Source organism: Corvus hawaiiensis, chromosome 3 (assembly GCF_020740725.1).
Source record: "Corvus hawaiiensis isolate bCorHaw1 chromosome 3, bCorHaw1.pri.cur, whole genome shotgun sequence".
NCBI classification, from domain to species: domain Eukaryota; kingdom Metazoa; phylum Chordata; class Aves; order Passeriformes; family Corvidae; genus Corvus; species Corvus hawaiiensis.
Genome location: NC_063215.1, coordinates 103,674,619 through 103,698,606, shown reverse-complemented (window position 1 = coordinate 103,698,606; position 23,988 = coordinate 103,674,619). Strand labels below are relative to the sequence as shown.

At 44.2% G+C, this 23,988-nt stretch overlaps 1 protein-coding gene across 5 annotated transcripts; it reads right to left on the bottom strand.

Moving 5' to 3' along the window:
• Positions 1–4,028: 4,028 nt before the first annotated feature.
• Positions 4,029–16,264, bottom strand: YPEL5 (yippee like 5). Of its 5 annotated transcripts, XM_048297897.1 has the most exons (7): positions 16,160–16,261; positions 12,907–13,041; positions 12,744–12,808; positions 12,416–12,571; positions 9,454–9,682; positions 7,746–7,918; positions 4,029–6,183 (listed from the first exon to the last, which is right to left on the bottom strand). In XM_048297897.1, exons 6-7 carry the CDS (start codon positions 7,884–7,886, stop codon positions 5,959–5,961), a joined length of 366 nt encoding a protein of 121 aa, XP_048153854.1. In that variant the 5' UTR covers positions 7,887–7,918; positions 9,454–9,682; positions 12,416–12,571; positions 12,744–12,808; positions 12,907–13,041; positions 16,160–16,261; the 3' UTR covers positions 4,029–5,958. The 5 variants fall into 5 exon arrangements, with proteins under 5 accessions (XP_048153854.1, XP_048153852.1, XP_048153855.1 ...); XM_048297895.1 differs by lacking the exon at positions 9,454–9,682; XM_048297898.1 differs by lacking the exon at positions 9,454–9,682 and having other exon boundaries at positions 12,744–12,803.
• Positions 16,265–23,988: the final 7,724 nt, after the last annotated feature.

The following is a 23,988-nucleotide window of genomic DNA, read 5'->3' as shown; positions in this document are numbered from 1 at the left end:
AAGTCTAAATTAACCAATTATGACATGCTAAGTAATATGTTTTTACTTACAATCTAATTACTAACTTTTCATGTCCTGCAGTGCAGAACTTTTGACCCAATACCATAAATCCTAGATTTGTGAAGAAGGAGAAAGAAGAAGACATAAATCCACACCCCAAATCCTCCATATTGTTGCACTTATATATAATTATATCCCAAAAACCTAAATTCTCTAAACCCAGGGTTCCAACATCAGACCAGACTAAAGACAGTAAAAATGGGTAGGATGGGGAAAAAGATCTGCTGGCCAAATACCGAGAGCAGCATAACCACAGGGGCTCTCTCTGCATTCTGTCCATGGGATGCACTTGAGTTCTCACCACCAAACTCAGAGAATCCCACCTTTTTGACTGTATACATGTGCCAAGATCTACCCCTGAAAAATAACAAATGTTCTCTTCCTTTTATACTCGCCATATAGCTGTGCCTGGAATATTAGTTTTCAAACTCTTCCAAGGACAGAGGATTGTTGTCTCTAAAGACAGCTGAAAGCCACCACGCTGTTCTTTGGCAAAGCAGCCTTGTATGAGCCATTCTGCTTTGTGTTCCCCTCACAGAAAAGGGATCTCCCTACTCCTCTAACTGTATCTATTGCAGGATCTGCCATTAGTGTGCAAACAGCTATGGCATGCAGTCTGTCATAATCCAGTAAACTTACTGGTTCGAACACCTGTAAACGTTTACAACAGTCAAATCAAATGCTTACAAAAAGACAAAGCAAAATCCCATATCTAAACATCCCCAAGTCCCAGAGAGAAACATCACTGGATTTTCATGTCAGGCAAACACACATCTCTCTCCCGGGCAGAGTCAAAATACAAGATCTGAACACCTTTCTCTCTCCCATCTAACCCTCATGCTTAGGAAATGCAAATTATTACCACAGCCTTTTGTTCTTTCTCCTACTTTTACTTCTATAACAAATGCGAGTTCCTGATAGTATTAAATGCTTCAGATAATGAGAACAAAACCAGAACCTACTTCGAAGGACAAATACCTTCCAGCTGCCTTCATCCAAACAGAACACAGAGCCTGCACCAAAGTTAGCCCTGGTTCTGCACTTCCCACTCCTCTGTTTATCAGGGGACCTTAGGTGTTCTACAGTGCCCAAGTGATTTCCACTTTCCCTGAACCCACACAAGGCAAAAAGGAAAAGTGCAAGCTTACCTCTAGAATTTCTCCCACCTCTGCTGCTTCAGAGTGACCAGTTAAGACTTGAATTACACACACACAGACACACTTTTACCCAGGTTTCTCCTCTATATCGTAACTCCCAATGAAGGGAGATTTTTGGCCATATCTTAGACAAGCACTGGGGTTTATTTTTGCAGGAACAAGTCAAACAGGAACATACCTGCCCCTTCCAAGTGAGCAGCACACAGAGCACTCTGTGCTAATCTGTAGGTATTTCAGGTCCGTCAGAGAGAAATGCCATGTTTAAGAGGCACAGACTGCTGTCTCTTAGTCACCTCCTTTTTAAAAGGAGGAGCTGCCATGCAAACTTAAGGAAATCACACTTGAAATAGCATCAGAAGGAAAGAGATGCAGCATAGCAATGGAAGTGTTCTGTGAATGGTGTGAATGAGGTCTTCCTTCACATCACCTCTACCCAGAGTAGGATGTTCTGTCAAGCCTCATTCCCAAACAACCTCTGCCTAGACTTGGGGATCAGAGATAATAAAGTCACTAATATTCTTTCTGCCAGAAGAACCTTTAAGTAAAAAGGTAGCAGCAGCCTGGCAGCAATTTTACTGTCATCACAGAAATCCCTTCAAGTAAGAGCAACACTCAGTAAACAAAAGGCTGGAAGGCAAATGTGAGATTTCTCCCCTTACACTTTCCTACATATACCAGAAATTCTTACACAAGAGAGAGGTAGGGAAGGAAGTCACTATGAGGCCAGGAAGAGCTCCACACTTGCAGAAACTAGGCTTGTCAGCAGCTGTTGAATGTCTTTGCCACATAACACGTAATGAGACAGACAGGAGCTCATTGTCTTTGGCCACATTTCAGATTTCCTGCAAGAAGGAAAAAGCTTGCACAGGAACATTATCAACCAGGTCATACTAATCCTCACTGCTCAAAGCAGTCTTTTGAAGTTTTGGGGCAATTTTAACTCCAGGTTATGAAGAGAGGGGCCTCAAAATTGCTTAGTTCTTTTAAGTCCTGCAAAACCAGGATTGGACAGTGCCTTATCAGTGCCCCAAGCAAAATAAAAAGATAGAAGCATTTCATCCTTGTCAGGCATCAGGGAGTCTGCAAAGCCCTCAAGATCCACAGGAAAGAAAGCTTCCCTGAATTTTTAAAATTTATTGTTGTTCTAAGTGAAGGCAGGCCCAAGAAGGAAACACAACACACTATTTCTGGCTTTTGCAGAATGGTCCTGCAGTATCACAGCTTGTGTTTCTTGCCTGAAGCACAGTTCATCAACCAGCTAGCCTCTTCCCAGAACTATGTCAGAGCCTTCCCAGCCACCTCATCCTTACACCTGGCAATTGTGTCCTGAACTGCAGCTTCACCTGTTCATCCACTGATGATCTGCTGACTTTTTTCCTACAGCTCTGGCAGAAATCTGTAGAGACAAGCTCGCCCTGTAAAAATAAGGCTGTGGCAGTGACCACAGCCAACCCCACAGCCCCACGTAAGGCCACTTTTTCTAACAGAGCCACAAGACATGCATGTCATTACAAAAGTTCTTCTAACATCCCTGGAGAGCATAAGTAAAATGCTTTTACACTCCACAAACACACCATCTATTCTTTTCCTCTGCCCAAAGCTGTGTTTTGCTGAAATGGTAGCAAGGAAGTATTTCAGTATTTTTGAGTACACCCACAGGATGAGATCACAGCATGGGTGACGTGAACTCTAATCCAGCTCATGTCATGCAAATGTCACAGCACCACTGCTGGCCCAAGCTGCAGCCTACGAGCAGAGATTCTGAGTCTCCAGGAACACACAGTGCAGTCTGTTGTGCACTGCAATCTCCTTGCTACCTTCTTTACCTCAGGCAGCACCACATGCCAGGCAAAAGATCACTGTAGGGGCACATTTTCCTGTGCCAGCCCTTGTTTGAGCATCCCAGGCTACTGCACTACTACAAAATTGCAGCTGGTGCCAAATAGCAATGTCTCCCCTGTCTCTAGATGTGCTGTAACCAGTGGCCTTGTTCCCTACAGATAAGTTATCTGTGTTCACACACCAAGTGTCTCAAGGAGGAGCAGCCAAAATATAGGAGGCTAAACTCTCTCAGAGCCATCCAAAGTGATACAGGAGGGAACAGCATGAAAGCTAAAACAGCAAGCCAAAGTCTACTGTTTTAAAGCTGCAGAGGACTTGCTTAACCTTCATGGGATTTTTAAGAATTCACCTCACATGTGTTTTTCAAATCAAAGGCTTTGTGAGAAGCAATTTTTAGCATTTCACACCAACATTCTACCAAAATGGTCTTAATATAAGTTAGAATAAGAGCCCCAGTCTCCATCACACCAACAGAATGATACGCTCATCTCAGTTCTTCAGCTACAGCTTTAGAAGTTGACCAGCTCCTAGCAGGTTTCTGCCTGACATTTGAACACAAAGGAGAACGTCACAGAAGTCCAGATACAAAATACCCAATTCATTAATTCCCAAGCCATTTCAGAAGCCAAAACCTCAAGTTTCTAGCAGAAGGTGGATTTTTGCTTAGCTTGCTGTCTTTTCAAAGTCATGGAAAGATATTTGGCACCCAGAATTCCATTAAATGAGACATTTCCTGTCTTCTCTTTAACAGGAGTAAATTTAAGGCTTTCAAGTGTCCAAGTGGTATGTGTGACACTCTACTTGGCACCTTCCAAAATCAACAGAACTCTTTTGCCACCTCTACAAAGAGAGATGCTCATCAACAGCTGGTCACTGTCCTGCAGAAGCTTAACACAAGGAATGAAAGATGGGTTATGTGACTTGGCTGACAGACTATAAAAATAACTCCAAAAGGACAGCAAAGACCAGTTCAGGACAAAACATACTTTATTGTAATGTCAGAAGTACAAGAAAAGTACTGCAGAGAACCATGCTAATGGCGCTTCCAGGTCTGTGAAGGACAGAAGTACAAGATAATGGGGTACTACTGTACTCAGTGCAAAAACTGATTCATTTGAGGCACAAGTACACTATTGTTTAAGCAGCTTGATTCAAGCACAGCTCTGGTATGTGATCTACTCTGTTTTCTTTCTATGTGACATTTCTAGAACAAAGCTACCTTTACATGAAAGAGGCAGTCGATTCAAGTCAGGGGTGTCCAATTTGCCACTTGGCAACCAAAAAGAATTGAGAAAAATACTCTGCATAGTCACCCTCCACATCTTAGTTTCAGATATGGAGCTGTGGCCAGAGAAGAGAAGTTATTCTGAAAGGTCAGAACCCAGATCTGTTTGGTTGGGTGGGGTTCCCCCCCTTTCCTACGTCTGTGGGTAACATTTCACGTTGACCACAATTTATCCAATAAGAAAAAAAACCACAACCAACTCATATCCTGGATAAGAAATCATACATATCTAACATTCAAATAAATTTCAGCCCTTGAGATCTTAACTTATGGCTTAAGACACAATGAAAGTGTTTGGGCACCCTTGAGTGAAGTTAACGAAGAGCATTTTTGCTAAAAAAGGCAAGCAAGCAAGATCACTGTTTTAAACAGAGCTGACCTCTACAAGAACAAAGCAGGAATCCAAGTCACTAGTTACTACTAGGCTGACATGTACTGCTGCCCAGAAAGATAAAAAATGTAACATCACAATGAAAAGGTTCAACAAAGTTGAAAGTTAAAGGTTTCAACACCAGAAGCAGCATTTGAAAACAAGCTGTTTAAGTTAATCTTTTCAAGAGATGCAGATTGCATAACTAGGCATGAACAAACATGCTGGCAATCTTCTCCTTTTACACAGCAGCTGTGTTTAACATAGGAAGTTCTGGGTTTAAAGAAAGCTACTTGAAGAAGAATTAAGATTTGCAATTCCCTGTCTAACTTAATGAGATTAGTAGAGAAATGAAAAAAAATGACTACTGAAACAGTAGTTTCTCAGTGGACCCCTATCATTACAAACACAGCTGGATTTGTAAGCAATGCAAGACTAAACAGACAGCTATTACTTTATATTATTACTATGCTCATAAGTTACATCTGTTAAAGTTAAAAAAAGCCAAGCAGTTCTGCCCTATTTCAAGAAGAGTTTCCAATCAACACCAGTTTACATGGTGAATGGGACTTCACGAATAAACAAGGAACGGTGACATCTTTGGGTCAAGAATGACAAGAAATAATGGGCTCTGTGCTACCAATCAACCTCAACAAGAATATGGCACATGGGCCAGCCCAAGCCGTACCAACACTGAACCTTTAGCACTCAGCACAAATTCGGATCTCTTTACTTAGCTAGCAAACCAGGTGAAAAGGCTGGGTAAAAAAAAACCAAAAACCCAAACACCTAACTAAAAACTTAAGCCAAAAGTTGGAATATACTTTTAAAAAAACATCTGTAGTTTTAAAATAACTTGATGCTGACATCAGTTTGTGCAAACTAAAAAAAAAAACCTCATTGAATTTCTCTCCAATGAAAGACAAATCCTGCAAATATTTTCCTTTTAGCCCACCGAATCTGAAGATACAATCTCAAATCTAACAGATGTAAATGAAAGAGAGAAAAAGTTACAGCATCTGCACAACATTCTTTCTACAAACAGCTGCTGGAGGGAAAGTAAAATATAAAAGGAATAAAGAAAGGAAGGTTCCATCTGAAATATTCTCACAATCTTTCCCACTTTGTAGTCCATGAATCCGACTCTGATGCTAAGGTGACAGTGTATGTAAGCAGATTTTTTTGTTGATTTTATTATATTTGAGTTTCAATTGCAGAGAACCTGAGAAGAGACCGGAGCCTCTTCAGGAATTGTCGGATGGCACATGCTCCTCGAAGCCTTCGCTCTCCCGCACCAAGGCTCTTTCCAGGATAACGCGGCCTTCCTTGTAGCGCTGGCTGTCTTCAGTGGCAAACTCATAGATCCAGCCCAGTTTGCTGTTGCAGTTCTTGCAGCTCACGTCCCGAACCATGTGGCGGCCAGTGAGCATGACCCGGTCCTGAACTTCGCTATACTGCAGATTTACCACCTGGGACAAACACACAGCGCACAGGGAACACAAAGGATTAGTCTGCCTACAGGAACTCTGGTAAATAAATGACTATCAGCATGCTAGAAGGAAAGAGCCTGTGGCACTGCACACGAACTGAAAACTGCACTGTAAAAAATCCCCTTCTTGAGAAGGTAGCACCTTACAGATGCATTTCACAATGAGGTAAAACCCTCACATTTTAACTGAGAGACATGAATTGCTATCACATAATGTGCAAAAGTGCTGTGTTCAGCTCTGGGTGAGAAACTCCCAGTGAACAGCTTGTACATTTATATTAATCCAGTTGTAATGTATGTAACCCATTTCTAGCAGCTGATGTGATCACCAAGTCCCAGAACCCAGAACCAAAATATTAAAAGAGGTAGTTCTTTAAAAATCTTGTGGTGCTTTCGAAATAATTATCTAAGAAAAAGCCAGGGTCAGTGGCTGAGAATGCAGACATGAAACATGCACCTTTTGGTGTGCTGTATCAGCAGTTTAAGATATACTTTTAACTTCTTTTGCAGCACCACCAGAAAACCAAGATGTATAATTCGTTGAAAAGTTGATGTCATAACTATATCCAAACTGCTGATATGCAGATTCTAAAAGATGGGACTGCACTGCTTTCTCACCTTTGCACCTGACTGCTTCAGATGTACAGCTTCAGACTGCAGAAATGCAGAAACTCAAACTGCTGTGATTAAACCCCACTATTTAACATCAAAAAAATCTTAACCCCAGGATCCAGTGCTTATTGGATGAGAAAGAAATCTCTCACTACAGCAAGATTCAGGATAGCAGAAGTCCCAGAGCAAAACACAGTTAAGACATTACTGATGCCCCTATCAAGTCTGCCCATGGCCAAATGGCTTACAAGAAAAAAACGAAACTGAAATACACCAAGCATTACACGACCAGGAACTTTGCGAGAAAGCAAAGGACAATCACAATTTTTTCAATTAATCTAATGGACAGGTCTTTATGGCAGGTTCATAAATAATCCTACAATTCACTCCGAAGTTATGACTTCTGTATTTCAATCTACTGAATATGCTCAATTAAAAACTTATTAAACTAAACCAGAGTATTATTGCCTGTAAAAGAGATTGTGGTTGACTATGGCAACTTAAGTTGCCAGACTACTGTTACCTTAAATGCATTTCAGAAATTAAACCGAGTATTATCTAGACTTTTTTTTTAACTGCATAAAAGTGAAAACACCTTTGGAACCCTTTGACAGACACTGGACACTCTCAGACTGAATTTGAGGTTCATATTACAGAAGTCTCCAAAGTTAAAACACCATCGATTTTGGCTTGATGCCTCTATATACATAATCTTCTTTATTTTGTCTTTCAGTATTGCAGACAAAACTAATTTAGGTAAGTTTCCCATCAACAGTAAATGTCAAATTTGACTTCAAAGACAAATGAATAAAATAAAATAATAATTATACAACACTTTAGCCAAGAAGTTTTTTCAATCTCATGACAGATTCATATCCCACAAACTCATTTTTCAGAAGTGAAGAGCAGTTTTTCCAGCTTCTTACCAACCTTGTTAAAAAGGAAGGCCCTTCCCGTGGCCCCTGTAAAGCGAGTGGAGATGAGCTCGGAGCGGTTGGTCAGAATCGTGTCGCAGTTTGCGCAGGAGAACAGGCGAGTGCCACCAATATGATCCAAAAAAATTCTTCCCATTTTTAGAACTTATGTAAGTTTATACTCAAGACCTGAAAGCAAAAAGAAACATCATACACATGTCAAAAAAGCATTACAGCAAAAAAATTCAAACCCCATCCCATATATACAGCAGAATATTCTTCAAACCAATTCAGCTAATGATTGCTCAAAGTCATTCCCTCATTGGTGAATTACTGATCTTACAGTCTGCCTTCACCCTCTCATCAAGACAAATTCTTTCCCAAAGTGACCATTTTACCAGTAAGATGACTTAAATACAAACTAATTACATTAAAAGTGAAATACACGAACTGAAACCTTTAAAATACAGTTCAGACCTCTGCACACCCCCTACTGGCCCCTACAGTTTTTAAACTCAGAAGCTTCCACTTCCTTTAATACAATACTGAAATTCCATTTCAGTACATTTCCAACAACTCACTCATCTTAGTCAGCACTAAGAAATGAAGCACTGAGAATTACAGTGAGTCACCAAGACAATTATAGCTTAATTTTCCCAAGTCACCCCCACTTTTTATAATACATATTTATTATGTCACTTCCCCATAGCTTTGCACAATTTATGACACATGATCACACAACACCACCACCCAGAATGTTGGTATAGCACCCTGGCTGCTGTATTTGACTTCACGCTTCTTGGTTCCATATACACACTAACATAGGAAAGGCTTGGATGCTATTTCACATAATAAACAACCCACCCAGTTTTTACACCAGACAGTTTTATATGCAAGTGTTTAAAGCTGTCTAATCCAAATACAAAATACTGTGTCATTTATCCAAGCTTCATTGCTACTATACCTGAGCAACTCCAATGAGCAAAAAAACAGAGCTTAAAAACTTTATAGGAGATGACCTGCAGTGCCTGATAAATCTTCATTGCTTAGGAAAATTGAAGTGTCTTACAACTTCACACCAACTAATATAAATTACTCAAAGTTAACTAGTGAGTAGGCACAGAACATACAGCCAAAAACCTAAATCACGAAGGATGATATAACATGACAAAGGAATTGAATTATGATGTTATTTCCCTTTCAACTGCAGAAGTTCTATGACTAAACATCTAAAGTTAAACTAGTTAAATGTACCTCCATTTTTCCTTCAGATATGGAATCAGAAAAACGTATTGTCTCTGCTTTTGTCATGCAGAGCAACGCAAAGTAAATCTGACACACTGCAATATTAGAATTGTGTGGGTTTTACTTTTCAGAGCAGGAGACTGTTCCGTTCATAGACAAATCAATCAAATTTTGTGCTCATCTAATTGAATATTCTAAGTCAAACACCATTAAGAAGCACAAATACATAATTTAAACTCATTTCAAGTTTTAGGGGATCAGTTTCTTAAAGCCAACACTTGACATGCACAAAGCAAACGGACTAAAACTTGCACCTGCACACACAGAGTTTAACACATCATTTTTGCATGTAAAAATCAGAAGCCACTGACATAATGATTTTTTCAATTGCTTTATTTCACACTTTGTTTTCTTACAATATGTGGTAACAAAAAGGTTTCCTAATATTGAACAGAGTGATTTTACATCAGGTTCCTTACCTTCAGATTTTTCAAATCACTATTAATCTTCTGTATCCCATCTGAAGGATACATAAAAATTAAAAGCAATGAATCTTCCTTTTAAAGGTGATGTAATAGCCATTTCTCTTTTTCAAAGGACAAATAAATCAGGTCTGAGTGTTAGAGGTGGGATTCCACTCAAAATAGAGAAAGCATTTTCATTAGATTTCTCTAAGCTTTATACCTTTCCAATATGCCTTTATCTTTCCTAGCAAGCAAAGGCAAAAAAAAAAAAATTAAAATGGGAATAGTGGCAGAATGAAGGAAAATCAACAGACAATAAGTGTGAATAAACAAGTATCAGTCAAAGTCTCCAGCCAGAAACCACAAATACAAGCAATTAAGGCAATTGTAACAGATATGCCCATAAGGCACTTGGCCTAGCTCCATGTGCCATCCTTACTAATTTTGGATAATGTTATATTTGTGCTGATTGTATTGTGGATTCAAAACAATCAACTGATCGTAAGTTACAGTAAATGTGGAATCAGCATCCAAAGGGGTACTTCTTTCAGAGTAAACACAATGCTCATCCTGTCACTACTTTTAGAAGGTAAAATAAAATAAATCCAAACCCGTCCCTATCTCACAGAGAGCAACACAAACACAGAGCTCGGTGGCCAGAACAGATCCTAGACACAGACTGACCCTGCATGACATTTTGAAAAATGCACCTAAACCCTTCAAATGCAAGTGCATCACCTGCCTAAAATCACAGTTCATGTCAGTGCCCTCAGAAAAGCAGTAACCCAGAGACACTTAAAATAAAAATTAAATACTTCAGAAGGGAGGGAGCATGAGTGCAATTCTTGCAAGCAAGTTAAAAGTCACAGCAAAATACAAATTTATTACTTCTGGATATGGCATTATGGCATGGATTGAAGTCTTGAGTCCCAAACATTAAAATAAATGCATAAATATTCAAAGATGTAAAGCTGAAAAATCTGCCTAGTAATACAAGGCCTAAAATCCTGAATTATTTATTCTACCTTAAAGAGCTAAAAGTAACCTAAAGTTGCAGCAGAATCTAACAAACCAACTGGTGCTAGAACACATTTTTTCAGAATACAGTGCCTAAGGAAATGTATATTCTTGAAATGATACACATTTAAAAATTTAAAAAATTAAATTCTACAGTCAGCACTGTAACAGTCAAAACAATGTAGATTTTGCGTGTGTTTTCTTAAGAAACTGCTAAAACACTGTAACCTTACTAGAGTGTCTAACTTTGAAAAAGCAACCTCTACACTTAACTACCAGTGAGAATACACAGCAGGCTGCAGCTACCTCTGTCCTCAGTTCTGATTGTTGAATTCAATGAATTTGTAAGGGTCCAGCTGAAGCATTATGAAACTAGTCACCTTACATCACTCTTTATGTTACTGCTCACAGCAGTAAAAAGTAGGAAAAAAATTACAAAATGACTTCTAGTAATGCAGACTTAAAATACCACTTTATCATGGATTTTCTAAAAACCTAAATGGAAATTTTGCTTTTTCCTCTCCTGTAAAATAGAGAAGCTAATTTCAACTTGGAATCTTTTCACACTCTCCCCTCCCTTTTTTTTGCCCCAAGCTAAAAACATAGCATTCACTTATAAGACCAAATCAGAAGGTACTTGCTGTGGATAAAGACTCCTCTCTCCTTATGTAAAGATCCTGAATCCTGTAGGGTATACTTACTCCACACAGGAAAAAACCAAAGCACAACAGAACAAGGGAAAGCAATTTTCCATTGTCCTCAGGCTCCTGCCCTGACAAAGTCACCCAAGTTAACCGTGTAGATTTTTCTCCTATAGTTTCACTACCAATCGAAAAGGTGCAGGCGTCTATTTATGTTCACACATGCATAAATGATCTGAAAAAGCCACTTACAGGCAGCTTTGATAGGCAGTGGGAGGGCTCTCTTAAATGAGGAGAAGCCAAAGAATTGTGAAACATAAAAGCATTTCTAAAGCTTAAGATTCTCCAAACAGGGGGTGGAAAATGCAGTAAGTGCACTTGGCCATTCATCCACCATTTACATTTAAAACCACAGAAAATAACTTCCACTGGTCCGGAGAACCAGTCAGGTTTCCTAGTGCTACTTACAGTCCCTGAAAGTGACACTACTGTATCACACCAATTCCATCACGTTACCAGCAGAGTTTTCAGAGGTAGTGGACAGGGATGTTGGTTATTCACAAAACCAAATGCTGAGGAAAACGGATTTTTTTTTGCTCATGATTTCACTTTTAAAATCAGCTGAGCATTCTTCACTGGGTATGTATCAGTGATGAAGTTCTAGTGCCCTTGCCTTGATGCGAATTACCAAACACGAGTCATAATATTAAATGAATTGTAAGAAAGGCAGATTTATTTACTTTCACTAATGGATATAAAGTATTTACTGCTTGTCAAATCTTCCCAGTTCCAAGAGAGGGGTACTTTCATGAACTGAGAGCTAATGACACTGCCATTATTCAGCACCCAGATCGCCTTCCTGAGAGGACCTTTAGGAGAGGAATCAATGATAGCTCATATCGCCTAGCAAGTCAGGCCTGCTAACAGTGCATGGTTTTGACAGTACAGTATTCTGACAGCACAAACCTTGATACCACTTCTCAATCATACTGTGAAAGACTTCCTGCCTGCATGCTTCTCCCAGGGAGTACATGGACAGACAGGAGACACAGACACTGTAGCTGAGTGCTGTAATGTGTATTCCCAGAGCAGTAGCTCCCAAGCTTCCCAAACACTTTCAGCACTGATTTCAGCAACACTGAACAACAACCATATCAAAGGGCTAATTAATATTAAATAGCTTAAATTTGACCACTGTCTGTACACACCTGAAGCACCACTTGGCTGGTATTTGTACCACCTCATCTCCCTACCTTCACAAGCAAGAAAGAATGAAAAAGTAACACAAAGAATTATTTATTAACATTTTTAGAACTAACAGTCAGTGTCTTCTTGTCCTGGAATGCATCTCTTGAAGACACAGGACCATCAACACTGGGGAGGGCCAGCAAGCACTTTCTCTATACACACTGGACTGTGGATATTTCACAGGAGGAGCCTCAGTGTTGCTTCAGCACCATCTACTGCGTTCACATCTACAACAAAGAACAGCTGCTAGTTAAAGGACAAAAAACTGTGACAGCCTCTCTTTCACCATTTTACCAACTAAAAACATTTTCCTTTGTGAGCAAGTAAGCACTCTCTATCCTTTCAAAAAGGGTCATGCATTCCCCTCAGCACACTAAAACTTTCTCAAGATGTACTTACCCTCGTATCAGGCTGAAACTTCATCACTGCATCTCAGGAACTGGGTTTCAGCTTCCTCTTCTCATCTCAGAGATGGACAAAAGAGGAAAAAGAATCCTTAGCACAGCTGCACAAGACCATGGGTTAAAGAATCATTAAGCAAAAAATAAAACTTGCTCCTTACCTTCCCAGGGTTCTGCTGTTCATTAGCAGGGGTGCATCCAAAAATACACACGTGGTCAGTCTCTTATGAGGTCTGAGATTCAATGTCTGCCACCAACTTCTGCGAGTGTCCAAGTAAACAGGGCCTGGCTTCTGCCTACATGCAGAATTGAAACCACCACATGTAGCCAAAAGTGGAAAGAAACTGAAATGGAACAGCATACTGTGCTCTTTAGAACCATCCAGCTACTGTACCAAATAGAAAAAGGAACTTAATACAGTCCAGACAGAAGAGGCTTTGGCAAAGCAACGAAAGCTGTGCCCAGATGCAGGGCACAGCACCTGACTACAAGAGGTTGCTTTGCAGGATGCAAACTCCCTTGTGCAAATTGCAGTAGTATAATTCTGTATTGCAGGTTGCAGTAGTATCATTTCCTATTGCAAACTGGCCGTTTTCCTAGGTAAGGCGTGCACTGGGACAGTGGCATTTAAATTTGTTACCATCATACTGGTGCCCTCAAACACTAATCCAGGGTACTTTGTTTCACGTTTACAGAGAGCAGAGCCACACAGATGGGTGCTTGTTTCTGATACAGCACCCCTATCTCAGCATCTCCCACAGAGTAACTTAAACCCTCACAATACTCTTGCTAGATAACATATAAAAGTATTAGTTTACAAATGGTATCAGACTCAGATTAATTTTCTTTCCCACCACTACACAGAGTCCAAAACCAGCAACTACACCTGTCTCCCTGCTTCTTTTTCCCTTCCTTTTCCTCCTGTCCCCTTCCTAATTCCTCCACTGTTTTTAAGAAAGCTGTAGTTTCTTGTTTTGTAATAAATTTATTCTTATAGTACTGAAGTAGTTGAGACGACTTTTGTCTATGAATCCATTCTGCAAGTTTCTGAAAGATAAACTACACATTTTTTGTTTTCATTAATTTTAGTGCAGAAATGATGCAAAACTTCATCCAAAAACATCACTGATTTCATTAGTCATTAAAAATAAAATCCAGTAAACAACCTATTAAGAAATGGTGTCAAGACAACTATCATCCAAACCTCCAAACCAGCTACATCCAGCTGGCAGAAGGGGTGCTAATACACTAAGGGCACATCACCAAGCATTTTTTATATTAACTAGAAAGGTCCTAAATGTAGGTAAAGGCTCCAAAATTAGAGATCACCTTGCTAACAAACATCCACAGTGTACAGGCATTTCATCTGGACATTTAACAAGTACTTTTTAAGTTAAATCTTGTTTAAGGGAATTACGTATTTCAGCGAGAACTGAGCAAGTCAAGATTTCAACATAGGTCAAATGTTAGTAAACAAACGTGAACCAATGACCTGACCTGGACAACATCCCTTCAAGCTTGTGATGATTACCATGTTAAATACAGATATATAAATACCAGCTCTCAGTCTGTGACAAGTAACAAATCCAGCCTGTTTTTGTCATCTTCTCTGCTGGGCTTTGAGATGCAATTTCATTTGTCCTCACACACTTGGCAACCACACGTGAAACTCACTTGTCATTGTTAAAATCTATATACAAACAATAAACTCTGCATCTCTAAGTAGTTCTGTAACTACGGAAGTGAAAGTAGCAGATGACAGAAGCCTCCAAATAGTATTTCTAAAGACTACTTTAGAAAAAGAGAGCAGCACTTAAAACTGACAGTTTTGTTTGTCGCACACGCAACTTGAATTCAGCCATCCAGAATGAGGCTCTATATAAAAATATACATATAGGGTTATATATAGCAGTCACATATAGTCACGTGAGGGAATGTTTACAACTGGGGAGCAAGTTCCCTCCCTTTCGGCCATCAGTCATAAACATTAGTCAAGCTAATGGTTAATCTAGAGCCATTAGTTGCTGACATCAAGAGTTGTTCTGCGATAGCACTTTGGAAAGAGCCCTGCCCTGTTTCTCTCTCATTAGACCGTGTGTACTTGCTTTGTTATTCCCTCTGTCTAACCCTAAACCTGTGTTTATTGTTTAGAGAAACCAAAGACAAATAATTTATTAAATTCTACGGCGATGTCAGTCCAAAACACGGCCTTCATTCTTAAATAAACACGCTGGATTAATTTAATCTAGATCTGCTTGCCCAGTACAACTGAAGGCTGCGCACAGAGTAACAAATGAAGCAAACAGACAACAGTCTTCGCATTCCCTTTTGCTTTGACTCAGAACCTTTCCCAGAGCGGAAAAGAGCCGGCAGAATATTTCAGCTCCCAGGGAATCCATACTTCCAGGGGGAAAACCCCAACCTAAGCACTAGCGGGCGAATGTGTCTCGCTGCTGAGCGAGCCGCGAGCACCTCCACAAAGCAAACAACCACTGCGGCTGGATCTGTGACAGCTCCCCGCGGGAGGCACCTGTCTGCCGGGGACACGGGGCCGCTCTGCCGGCCAGCGCTCAGCAAGCAGCACCTCGCACGGGGAGACGGGCGATGCGTCAGGCGCCGCCGCCACCCCCCGTGCGACCGGGCAGGGCGGTTCAAGCCCCGCGGCCGAGCCCGGGGGCGGCGCTGCGGGGGGCGCCGGTGCCGCTCCCGGTGCCGCGCACACACAAAGCCGCTCGCGCGCGGGGGCGGTCCCCAGCCCGGCCCGGCCCGCGCGCCGTCACGGGGGCGCGCGCAGCCAACCGGGGCCGGCCCGGCCCGTCTCCCCCCCCCGCCACCGCCGCCGGGCGCTGCCGGGAGCGCAGGAGCCCTGACAACAAACAGCAGGAAACAGCTGACGGGGAGGCACCGCCGCCGCCTCCGCCGCACCGAAGGGCCGTGCCCGGGGCCCACCGCCGCCCCCTATCCCCGAGCCGCCCCGCCGCCCCCGCTCCTGCACCGGGCCTGGGCACGGCCCCGCGCCCACCCGCCCGGGGCTCCGCACGAGAACCGGCCCGAAAAGTTGCCCAGTGCGAGGCCGGGGGAGGAAGTTGTGTTGGCGGCGACGGGGAGGGGGTGCTCGGTGCCGGCCCCCGCCGGGAAGGCTGGGCGGCGCTGGGAGACGCTGACGAACAAGGGGACGCGGTGGGGGAAGGCCGGTGCTTTGTGGCGGCGCCGGGTAACGCACCGGGTCAGGCAGGGCCGGCCGCTGTCCCTCTCCGCGCCCGCCGCCGGACCGGACCGGAGCGGCTCGCCCGGGGCTCCGCCGCGGCCCGACAGACATAGCGCCGCGGCGCGGAGCGGCGGTCGCCGCCTCCCTCCCCAGCCGCCCCGGCCTCCCCGGGTAGCGCGGGGCGGGTGCGGCCCCCGCCCGGTTACCTGGCGCCGGGGAGCTGCGGCGGCGGCTCCGTGCCCGGTGTCTCCCCCGCCCTCCACGGCCCCGGCGCTCCGGATCGGCCGCGCGGCTCCGCCCCACCGTGGCCCCGCCCCCGCGTGTCAATCAGCGCAGCGAGGCCCCGCCTCGCCGCGGCCCCGCCCCCTCTCGGGTGCGGAGGCTCCGCCCCGCCCCGGGTCGCCTCACGGCCGCGCCCGGCAGGGCACGCCGGGTCACAGAGTGGCAGAATCGCAGAATTATAGAGTTATAGAATCGCAGAGTCACAGAATCATCGAATCATCAAGGCTGGGAGAGACCTTTAAGATCATCCAGTCCGATCGTCCACTCAGTACTACCACGGTAACCCCTAAATCACTAAACCACACCTCCCAGCGCCAGGTCCAGAAGCCCCTTGAACGTCTTAAGGGGTGGTGACCTCCCTGGACAACCTATTCTAATGCCTCACCAGCCTAACAACGAAAATTTTTTTGTCTAATCTGAATCTCCCCTATCTCAGTTTAAGGCCATTTCCTCTGGTTCTGTCACTGCAGACACGTCAGACGAGACCGGCCCTCACCTCCCTACGGCCTCCTCTCAGGTAATCGTGGAGAGCAATGGGCTCTCCTCCAGGCTGAGCAACCCCAGCTCCTTCAGCCGTTCCCCACAAGGTGTGTTTTCTAGACCCTTCACGAGCCTTCTTGCCCTTTGTTGGACACACTGCAGCACCTCAATGTCCTTTTTAAAATGAGAGGCTCAGAACTGAGCACAGTACTCCCACCAGTGCTGGGGATGGGGGTCAGGGCAGCGCTCAGTGCTGCAGCCCAGGTGCTGGGGGGCCGGGGTCGGAGCCAGAGTTGGAGATGGAGCCGGGCCTGGAGCTGGTGTCAGAGCCAAAGCTGGAGCCTTATGGCAGCACTCAGCCCTTCCCCATCTGCCAAGTCCCATTTCCGAGGCACCTGTCAGCCACTGCCCTGAGCCTGCTGCCCTCCACTCCCCCATCTGCCTCTACCAGCCTCCCAGACCCCCTTGGCCCCCTCACAGCCCTGGCAGAGATGCCCACTATTGGGGAAGTCAAATGCCAGAGCCACATAACACCTCCCTGCACTCCTACAGCGCATTGCCATAGACCTGGCTGGGAGGAAGGAGAACTCTGCCTCCAGGCACCTGCATTCCCAGGGATTTGGCCTACCCTGGCTGTGAGCTACACCATACTATGGGACTCTGTGAGGCTTGGAGGCGTAGAAAGGCACAGAGATGGTTGTCAACCACATACCCACCTCAGTGAAACTGCGAGTCATGCTGCTTGCAGACTCTCAGGCCATTCCTATTGATATCTTTGTGGGATATCTTAAGCACTGCCCACTGTGGAGATGAAAGATCAGAGGAGAATGAGGCAAAGTGTGGCCCTTCTTGGCCATTGTTTGCAAGAACTATCAGTTCCCTACCAGTTTTAAGTGCTCACAGATTGCCTCCTTGGCAAGTAGTGCTCTTGGACAAAATACAATGAAAAAAAATCCTTTTGAGTTGTTGGTTATGAAAAAGAGATGCAAAAAGATGTTTATTCCTTCTATGGGGCAAGCCATGCCATTTTAAGGATTTCTGTTCTTGAGAAAGAATTTTCATTCCTGGGTCTATCCCTGTGGTATCGCTGGACAAGCTGCAGTAATGGCAGGAAGGAATGAGTCAGCAGGACTCTTCTGTCATTTCACACAGAGGCAAAGGGGCATGTCCATGAATGTACAGCATGCAGGACATGCTTACACACCCAGCTGTTCTTCAGCCTGTGTCTTGTGCATGGATTCTTTTATGAAAAGTAATGATGAGGTAGAAGGATACACAACAGCCTGTGTGAGGATAGACAGTCGGTGACAAGTCAACATCAATGTGCTAAGAACTGCTGTTTGCTTTGGACAGACCTCCAGAAAATCAGATCTGTTCAATATGGTCAGCTCTGGCCTGATCCTGAGTAGAGCTGAGCATTGACATTTCTCACTGTCCTCTCATCAGCCTCTCTTTAGATCATGCAAAGGGAGTGAAAGGTGTTAGAGCAGTCCATCAGCCAGCAATCACCACTTAGTTAATGGCACAGGGACAGCAGAAGTACTGAGAATATTAGAAGGAAGCCATAAAACTGTGCCTGGGGTCCCATTTACCACCAACAAATGGAGGAAATAGCTGGTCTAACGTGCCCTGTTTGTTAACAGGCTGACCTGATCTGCTGCTGATCCTCACTGGGTAACCATGAGCTGTGTCCCTGGTGGATCTGCTCTGTCTCGTCACACGAGCTATACAAAGGTCTATGTCTTACTCATCTCTGCACAGCTCCCGTGGAGATCACCATAAACAAAGGCAAAACAGAGCAGAAAGAGAGTCAAAGCAGCGGTGCTTTAGTCAGCACTGGTGACTGGGTCTTATCTGGGTCCCTGTGAGCTCACTGCTCTGCTCTGCTGCTGAGGCATCTGCATATCCCTGGGCAAGCTGGTTCTTCCTGCCTCATTCTCCCTCCATAAAAGGGGGAGAGTGATGCTCCCTGCCTTACTGGGAGGTTGCTTAAGTACTCTTCTCCAGTCCAGGAATATGGAGAGGTTGTATGTCTGAATATTGCAAACATCACAATAATACTACCATGAAAACAAAGCAAAGCCCACACCTATGAATAGAATTAAATTCTCAGCAATAAGAAGGGTAGCTGTACCAATCAGAGAGAAACCAAATTGACCATGAGACAAGCAGAGAATGGATTAGCCTGTGCTTGACAGATGGTGCCAGGGACTGATGTTTTTATTTCCCTTGCAGAGGAGCTTAGAGGAAGGGGGGTAGGGGAGGGTGAGGTAGGGCACGTTTAATAGAACAAAGCAGCAGGCTGTAGCAGCTCTGCTGAAAACCACTAAAAATACCAAAAGCAATTTCCAATTAGCTTGTAAGGGACATGCTACGTATCAGCTACAGGGTGAAAAACAGGATCAGCAGTATTGTACCACATGGCACTTTTAATTTTCGAAGCAGCCTGAAAACCCTAATTAATTCTCCTCTGACACAGGGAAATGCAGTGCAGTCAGCAGTTTGTTCCTTTACTCCTTATGCCAGGTTTTGGGAAGACCCTGGGCCTTTTCCACAGCTGATTCATATCACAATATCTCATATTACTCTGGAGGAGATAGTCCTCTCTGCAGCACTACTGAGCAAAAAAGTCTGTGTTAGATGTGGAACTGAATGAACCAGAGAAAGGTGAGATACCCACACCCAACAGCCTTAGTAAGACCCACCTTTAATATTTGCCCCATCTAAAGCCATTTTTCAGTGCTGTGAGCGACTGTATAGGAAGCATTTCAGAGAAAATTGGGTAACTGAGGAATTAAACACAATCTCAGACAGAACTGTGTAGTGAAACTCAAACACCAACATATTGATCTAATTAAAACCTGTGACACAACTTCAGTGGAATTCAGCAGGACCTGGGTACACCCCACTGAATGAGTGTCAGGGCTTGGGGGCTGGTTGTGCACGTCTTCTCTCTTTAAAAAGAAAATGTTACAGCTTGGTGGTTTTTGCTCCTGCTCTGTCTCCAGAACCACTAATAATTTTTTGGTACACTTGTGGATTCCTGTGAGGCAAAGTTAAGCCTACCAAACCAGGCATGCCTGAGGTGGGACAGTGATGCAGTGGGATTTTCCATTGCTGTTTCTTCCATGCCCAGGATTTCTGGCAGCAGAGAGGAGGCAGCTGAAATACAGAGCCAGGCTTGCAGGCTGTGATCTCTCTGGGAGACAGCGTGACTCCTTGCTGCCCCCTCTATGCCTTCTCAGCTTTGCCTCGCATCAAAGGCTGGGTTCATCCCACGAGCTGCTCTTGTTATTTGGCAGTGGCTACCAATAGCCTGTGTTTTTCAGAGGAGATGGTACAGCCTGCAGCTTTATTCTCATAAGGTAAGCCTACTGACACACACAGAAATGTAATTGTCTTTCATTTGATATCACAAGCAGACACTGCTTTTGGCTTACCTGAAAGCTGACACAGGCACAAGTGCTGCTTACAGATACTTTTTCAGATGGCTGTATTTTTGCCAGGGGAAATTATTTGTACAGTTAATCTCAACATCAAAAGATGAAGGTCAGTGGTGAAGCAGTCCCTCCATACCCTCTCCATAATGACAGAGCTGGTCTCATTACTCTGTCACCATACCTAGTAGCTGTTGGCCAGATTTTAAAAGGTGTTTAAGTGTAACACCCCAAAAGACCCAGGAGCCATATCAGAGAAAGTACTTAATACCCAAAGAGGGACTTTGAATTTCCGTGCCATTATTAAGACATCAGGAATGGAGCCAATAAGCAGGCCTGATGCCAGGGAGTGCAGAGCGCTCTCCTGCAGACACGAGGAGTCATCGCTGTGCACACGGCAGTTCAGGGAGGCCAGCAGACAGACACACAGTCCCCTGGAGCCAGGCATTGTTGCAGCGAGCCTCACTGCCATGCCCTAGCAAAGAAAACACGTTGCTAAGTAGGATGGGTGGTGATATAAACATATCAAAGTGGAGCAGGGATCTTGCAGGGTTTTTTCATTGCTAAGCCTTATCTTTTTGGTCCTCCATGGTGGAGGACAGTTACTGAAATAAGGAGGACTTTCAGGTTTTAGTCTACAAATTCTGTCCAGTGGCATGCTTTGCAAGATCTGATATGTTATCACTTTCCTTTGGGGGAGATTTTGTCAGGTGTCTAACTCATGAATGACAGCCATCTGATTATGCCACTTCCTCCACACAAAGGCTTGGTTTGATGCTCCTGTGTCTGAGTGGAGGGAAGATGCCATGGGGTGGTGCCTCACTGACCCAGCTGATGCAATGAGCCAGCTGCCAACTCCCCTGTATCTTATAGGAGGTGATTTTGTCCTCAGCTGAGGAGGTAAAGCTGGAACTATTCCCCTGGCACAGAAAACATCACAACAGCTGTCTACCAGGAGATAAACATTTTGGGGGAGGGCAGCTACTCCAGCGCACGTGGACTTCATCAGACAGTCTGGGCTGTCCCTATTGTTTGTGAGCACTGGGTGAGAACAAAGACAGATTGGGCTAGAAAGGGCCCCATGCAGAGACATTCAGAGCCTGTACAGAACAGGACACTTTAATGTCTGCACTGGATTTCTGGGGGTTTTTTATATAAGCAGAAGAATCTACTATCTTGGGAATGTATAAATGTACACACACCTGAGGCCCAGATGAATTCCCATAACTGTTTCTTTTTTGGTTGCACTTACCAAGAGATGAAACTGGTTCATTACAATTGTCTCTTCACAGACAGGGGAGTGAGAAGAAATCTTGGTAGCATTGTCAGTCTTTTCCATTCGCTGTTCCTGGAGCTCTGGGTGGAGTTTCCCAGCTACAGTCAACACAGCATTTCCTCAAAGGTCTTGAAGCTGATTCAGTATTGCTTTCAGTCTTTTAACAGTACCACCTCCTGCTTAGGAGACACACTTCTGGGTGTCACAGGTGAGCCTGTGGAAACAGGAAAACAGCCAGCCCCACTCTAGGCTTACTACTCTCTTTTGTTCACAGATATCTACCCAAAGATATTTATTAAAGATGCTAAATTCAGAGGGAGCAGAGTGAAAAAGGCAAGAAGAGCCTGAGGGAAGAAACAGGTGGTCCACATAAAAAGAGGAGACAGGAGATGCAAGGGAAGGGAACAAGACATGGAAATCCACCCAATAAACAACTTCATCCCTTCCACTGAAATGGTTGGGTGGACACAAGTTTTGTGATGCTTTTGACACCCTAATAATCCTTGGTGGTAGTGAAACAGTCCAACAGTGAAGGCACAATGCATGTGAGACCAGGAGGAGACATCAGCAGATGTGTGTCCATGTTTAACACCATTCTCCAGGATGGAGAAACGTTGACAAGGGAGGCTTCACATCTGGTTTCTGTCGGGCCATGACACGTGGGTGGCACCACTCCCTGCGGGGACAGTGTGTTTCAGCAAGTGAAGCCTGTGAGAGGAGCTCACACCTGAGGAAACAGAAAACGCCCAGCTCCCCTTCAGCAAGTGCTTCAGAGGTCTGCGAGGGGGCTGTCTCTCAGAGCCCAGCTGTACAGCTGAGTAAACAGTAACATGTTTGCCTCTGGGGAAGCCTAGGAGAGATGATTCATAGTTTCTTCCTGAGACCTCCACAGAAGTGAGAAAGGATTACTTTCATTCCCAGGTACAATAGTAACAAAAAGGAGGAAGCTCTCTGCAGGTCTTACATCGGAACACACAGTATGACGCACGCAACGATTTTCAAGTACTTTGCTAAGATGTATAAGCAATGCAGCTCTTGCTGCAGAGATAAAAATTAGGAGCACAAGGGAGTACAAGCAAGTGATCTGAAGTCCCTTGTCCTGCCAGAGGGGGGATGGCAGGGTAAGCCAGGAGCACAAGGCAAAGAGTCTTCCATTTGTTTGCTTTCCTGGCTCCATTTTGGAAGAAAGCCCAAAGGAAGGGTGCTTGAGGGTTTTCATGTGGCCAGTTGCTTATATGGTGAGTAATGTAATTACTCAGTACATGTGACTGGCCTTGCGCAGAGCAGGCTCTGAGTTACACTAGCAAGGGACTTAGTAAAGGCAGCCTGAGTCACTCATAAGCCAGTGAAATAGGTGAGAACAAGAAGAAGAAGAATTACTACAGGTTTAAACTCAGATGGGCTCACAAAACTGTAGCACTCATGTAAGCAACCCACAATATGCCTGATTCAGTTTTCCTATTTCACTGGGACTCCACATGCAGATTGCTCCCATTTGGCAGAGGTGAGCAAGTTCCCTTCCTAGGTTTGCAGGACGTGACGTGAGGGGGGTATTTGCCTTCACACATGATTATGCATCAACAGGTGTAACACAGGCAGGCAACAGGGCATCAACAGTGCAGGGAGCTGAGCTGCAGCAGTGTCTGCTTGGTATGGGATCTGTACACTCAGCAGAGCACAGGATGGAGGGCAGGTCAGGCTAGGTCCTTGAAGAGGAGCTCTTTAGGGGAAGAGGTGGACACTCCATGCATTTTGAGGGGGTAGAAAGCAGGAACAAAGCAAAAAACCACCCCAGTAACTTCCCAATAATGCACGGAAGAATATTGCATCATACTGTTGTTGCATCATTATTAATCAAGCTTCTAGGCATCTGCTAATGTGACAGCCATTTATTATTATTGCAATGTTTAGACAGATTTCTAAAAGGCATCATGTAGGTGCCTCACTCCTGTTCATTTCAGAGAGACTTAGGCAATAGGGACTTAGCTCATAGCGCAGCCTCAGCCTGGAATGTGGGAGGCTAGATGAAATGATCACCCCTTCATGAGCCTCTAAACAGCAAAAAACAAATGGATTTTCACAGGTGCCCTGTTAAACTCTAGACCAATCAATCTAGTTTGGAAAGACTCATTAGACTGAACTAATTAACCACTCTTAGCCCTTGAAAGCCACATGGTGGGAAACAGCCTCCAGAGTATTTGCCAGGGCACAGCAATGGCCTCATGTTCCCAGAGGGCAGGCAAACCAGCAGCTGGAGGCAGTGCCAGCACAGGCAGTGCCCTCAGGGATGGCACATAGTCCCACAAGACCTAAACAGAGCCCTGGTGAGGCCAGTCAGTGCAGTTAAGGTCTTTGAGTGCCCTCAGAGCCATGAATATATGTTAGAGTTAAAATGGTACCACCAGCCGAGGAAGTGGATGAATAGGAACAGATTCATTTGAACTTCTTGCAGTACAGCACTTATGTTGGAATTTCCTAATTCTTGTTTTTCAAAAACTCAACTATTATAATTTAGTGTGACTTTTCTGCATGGAAATGTACTGACCTCAGTCTGGTGGAA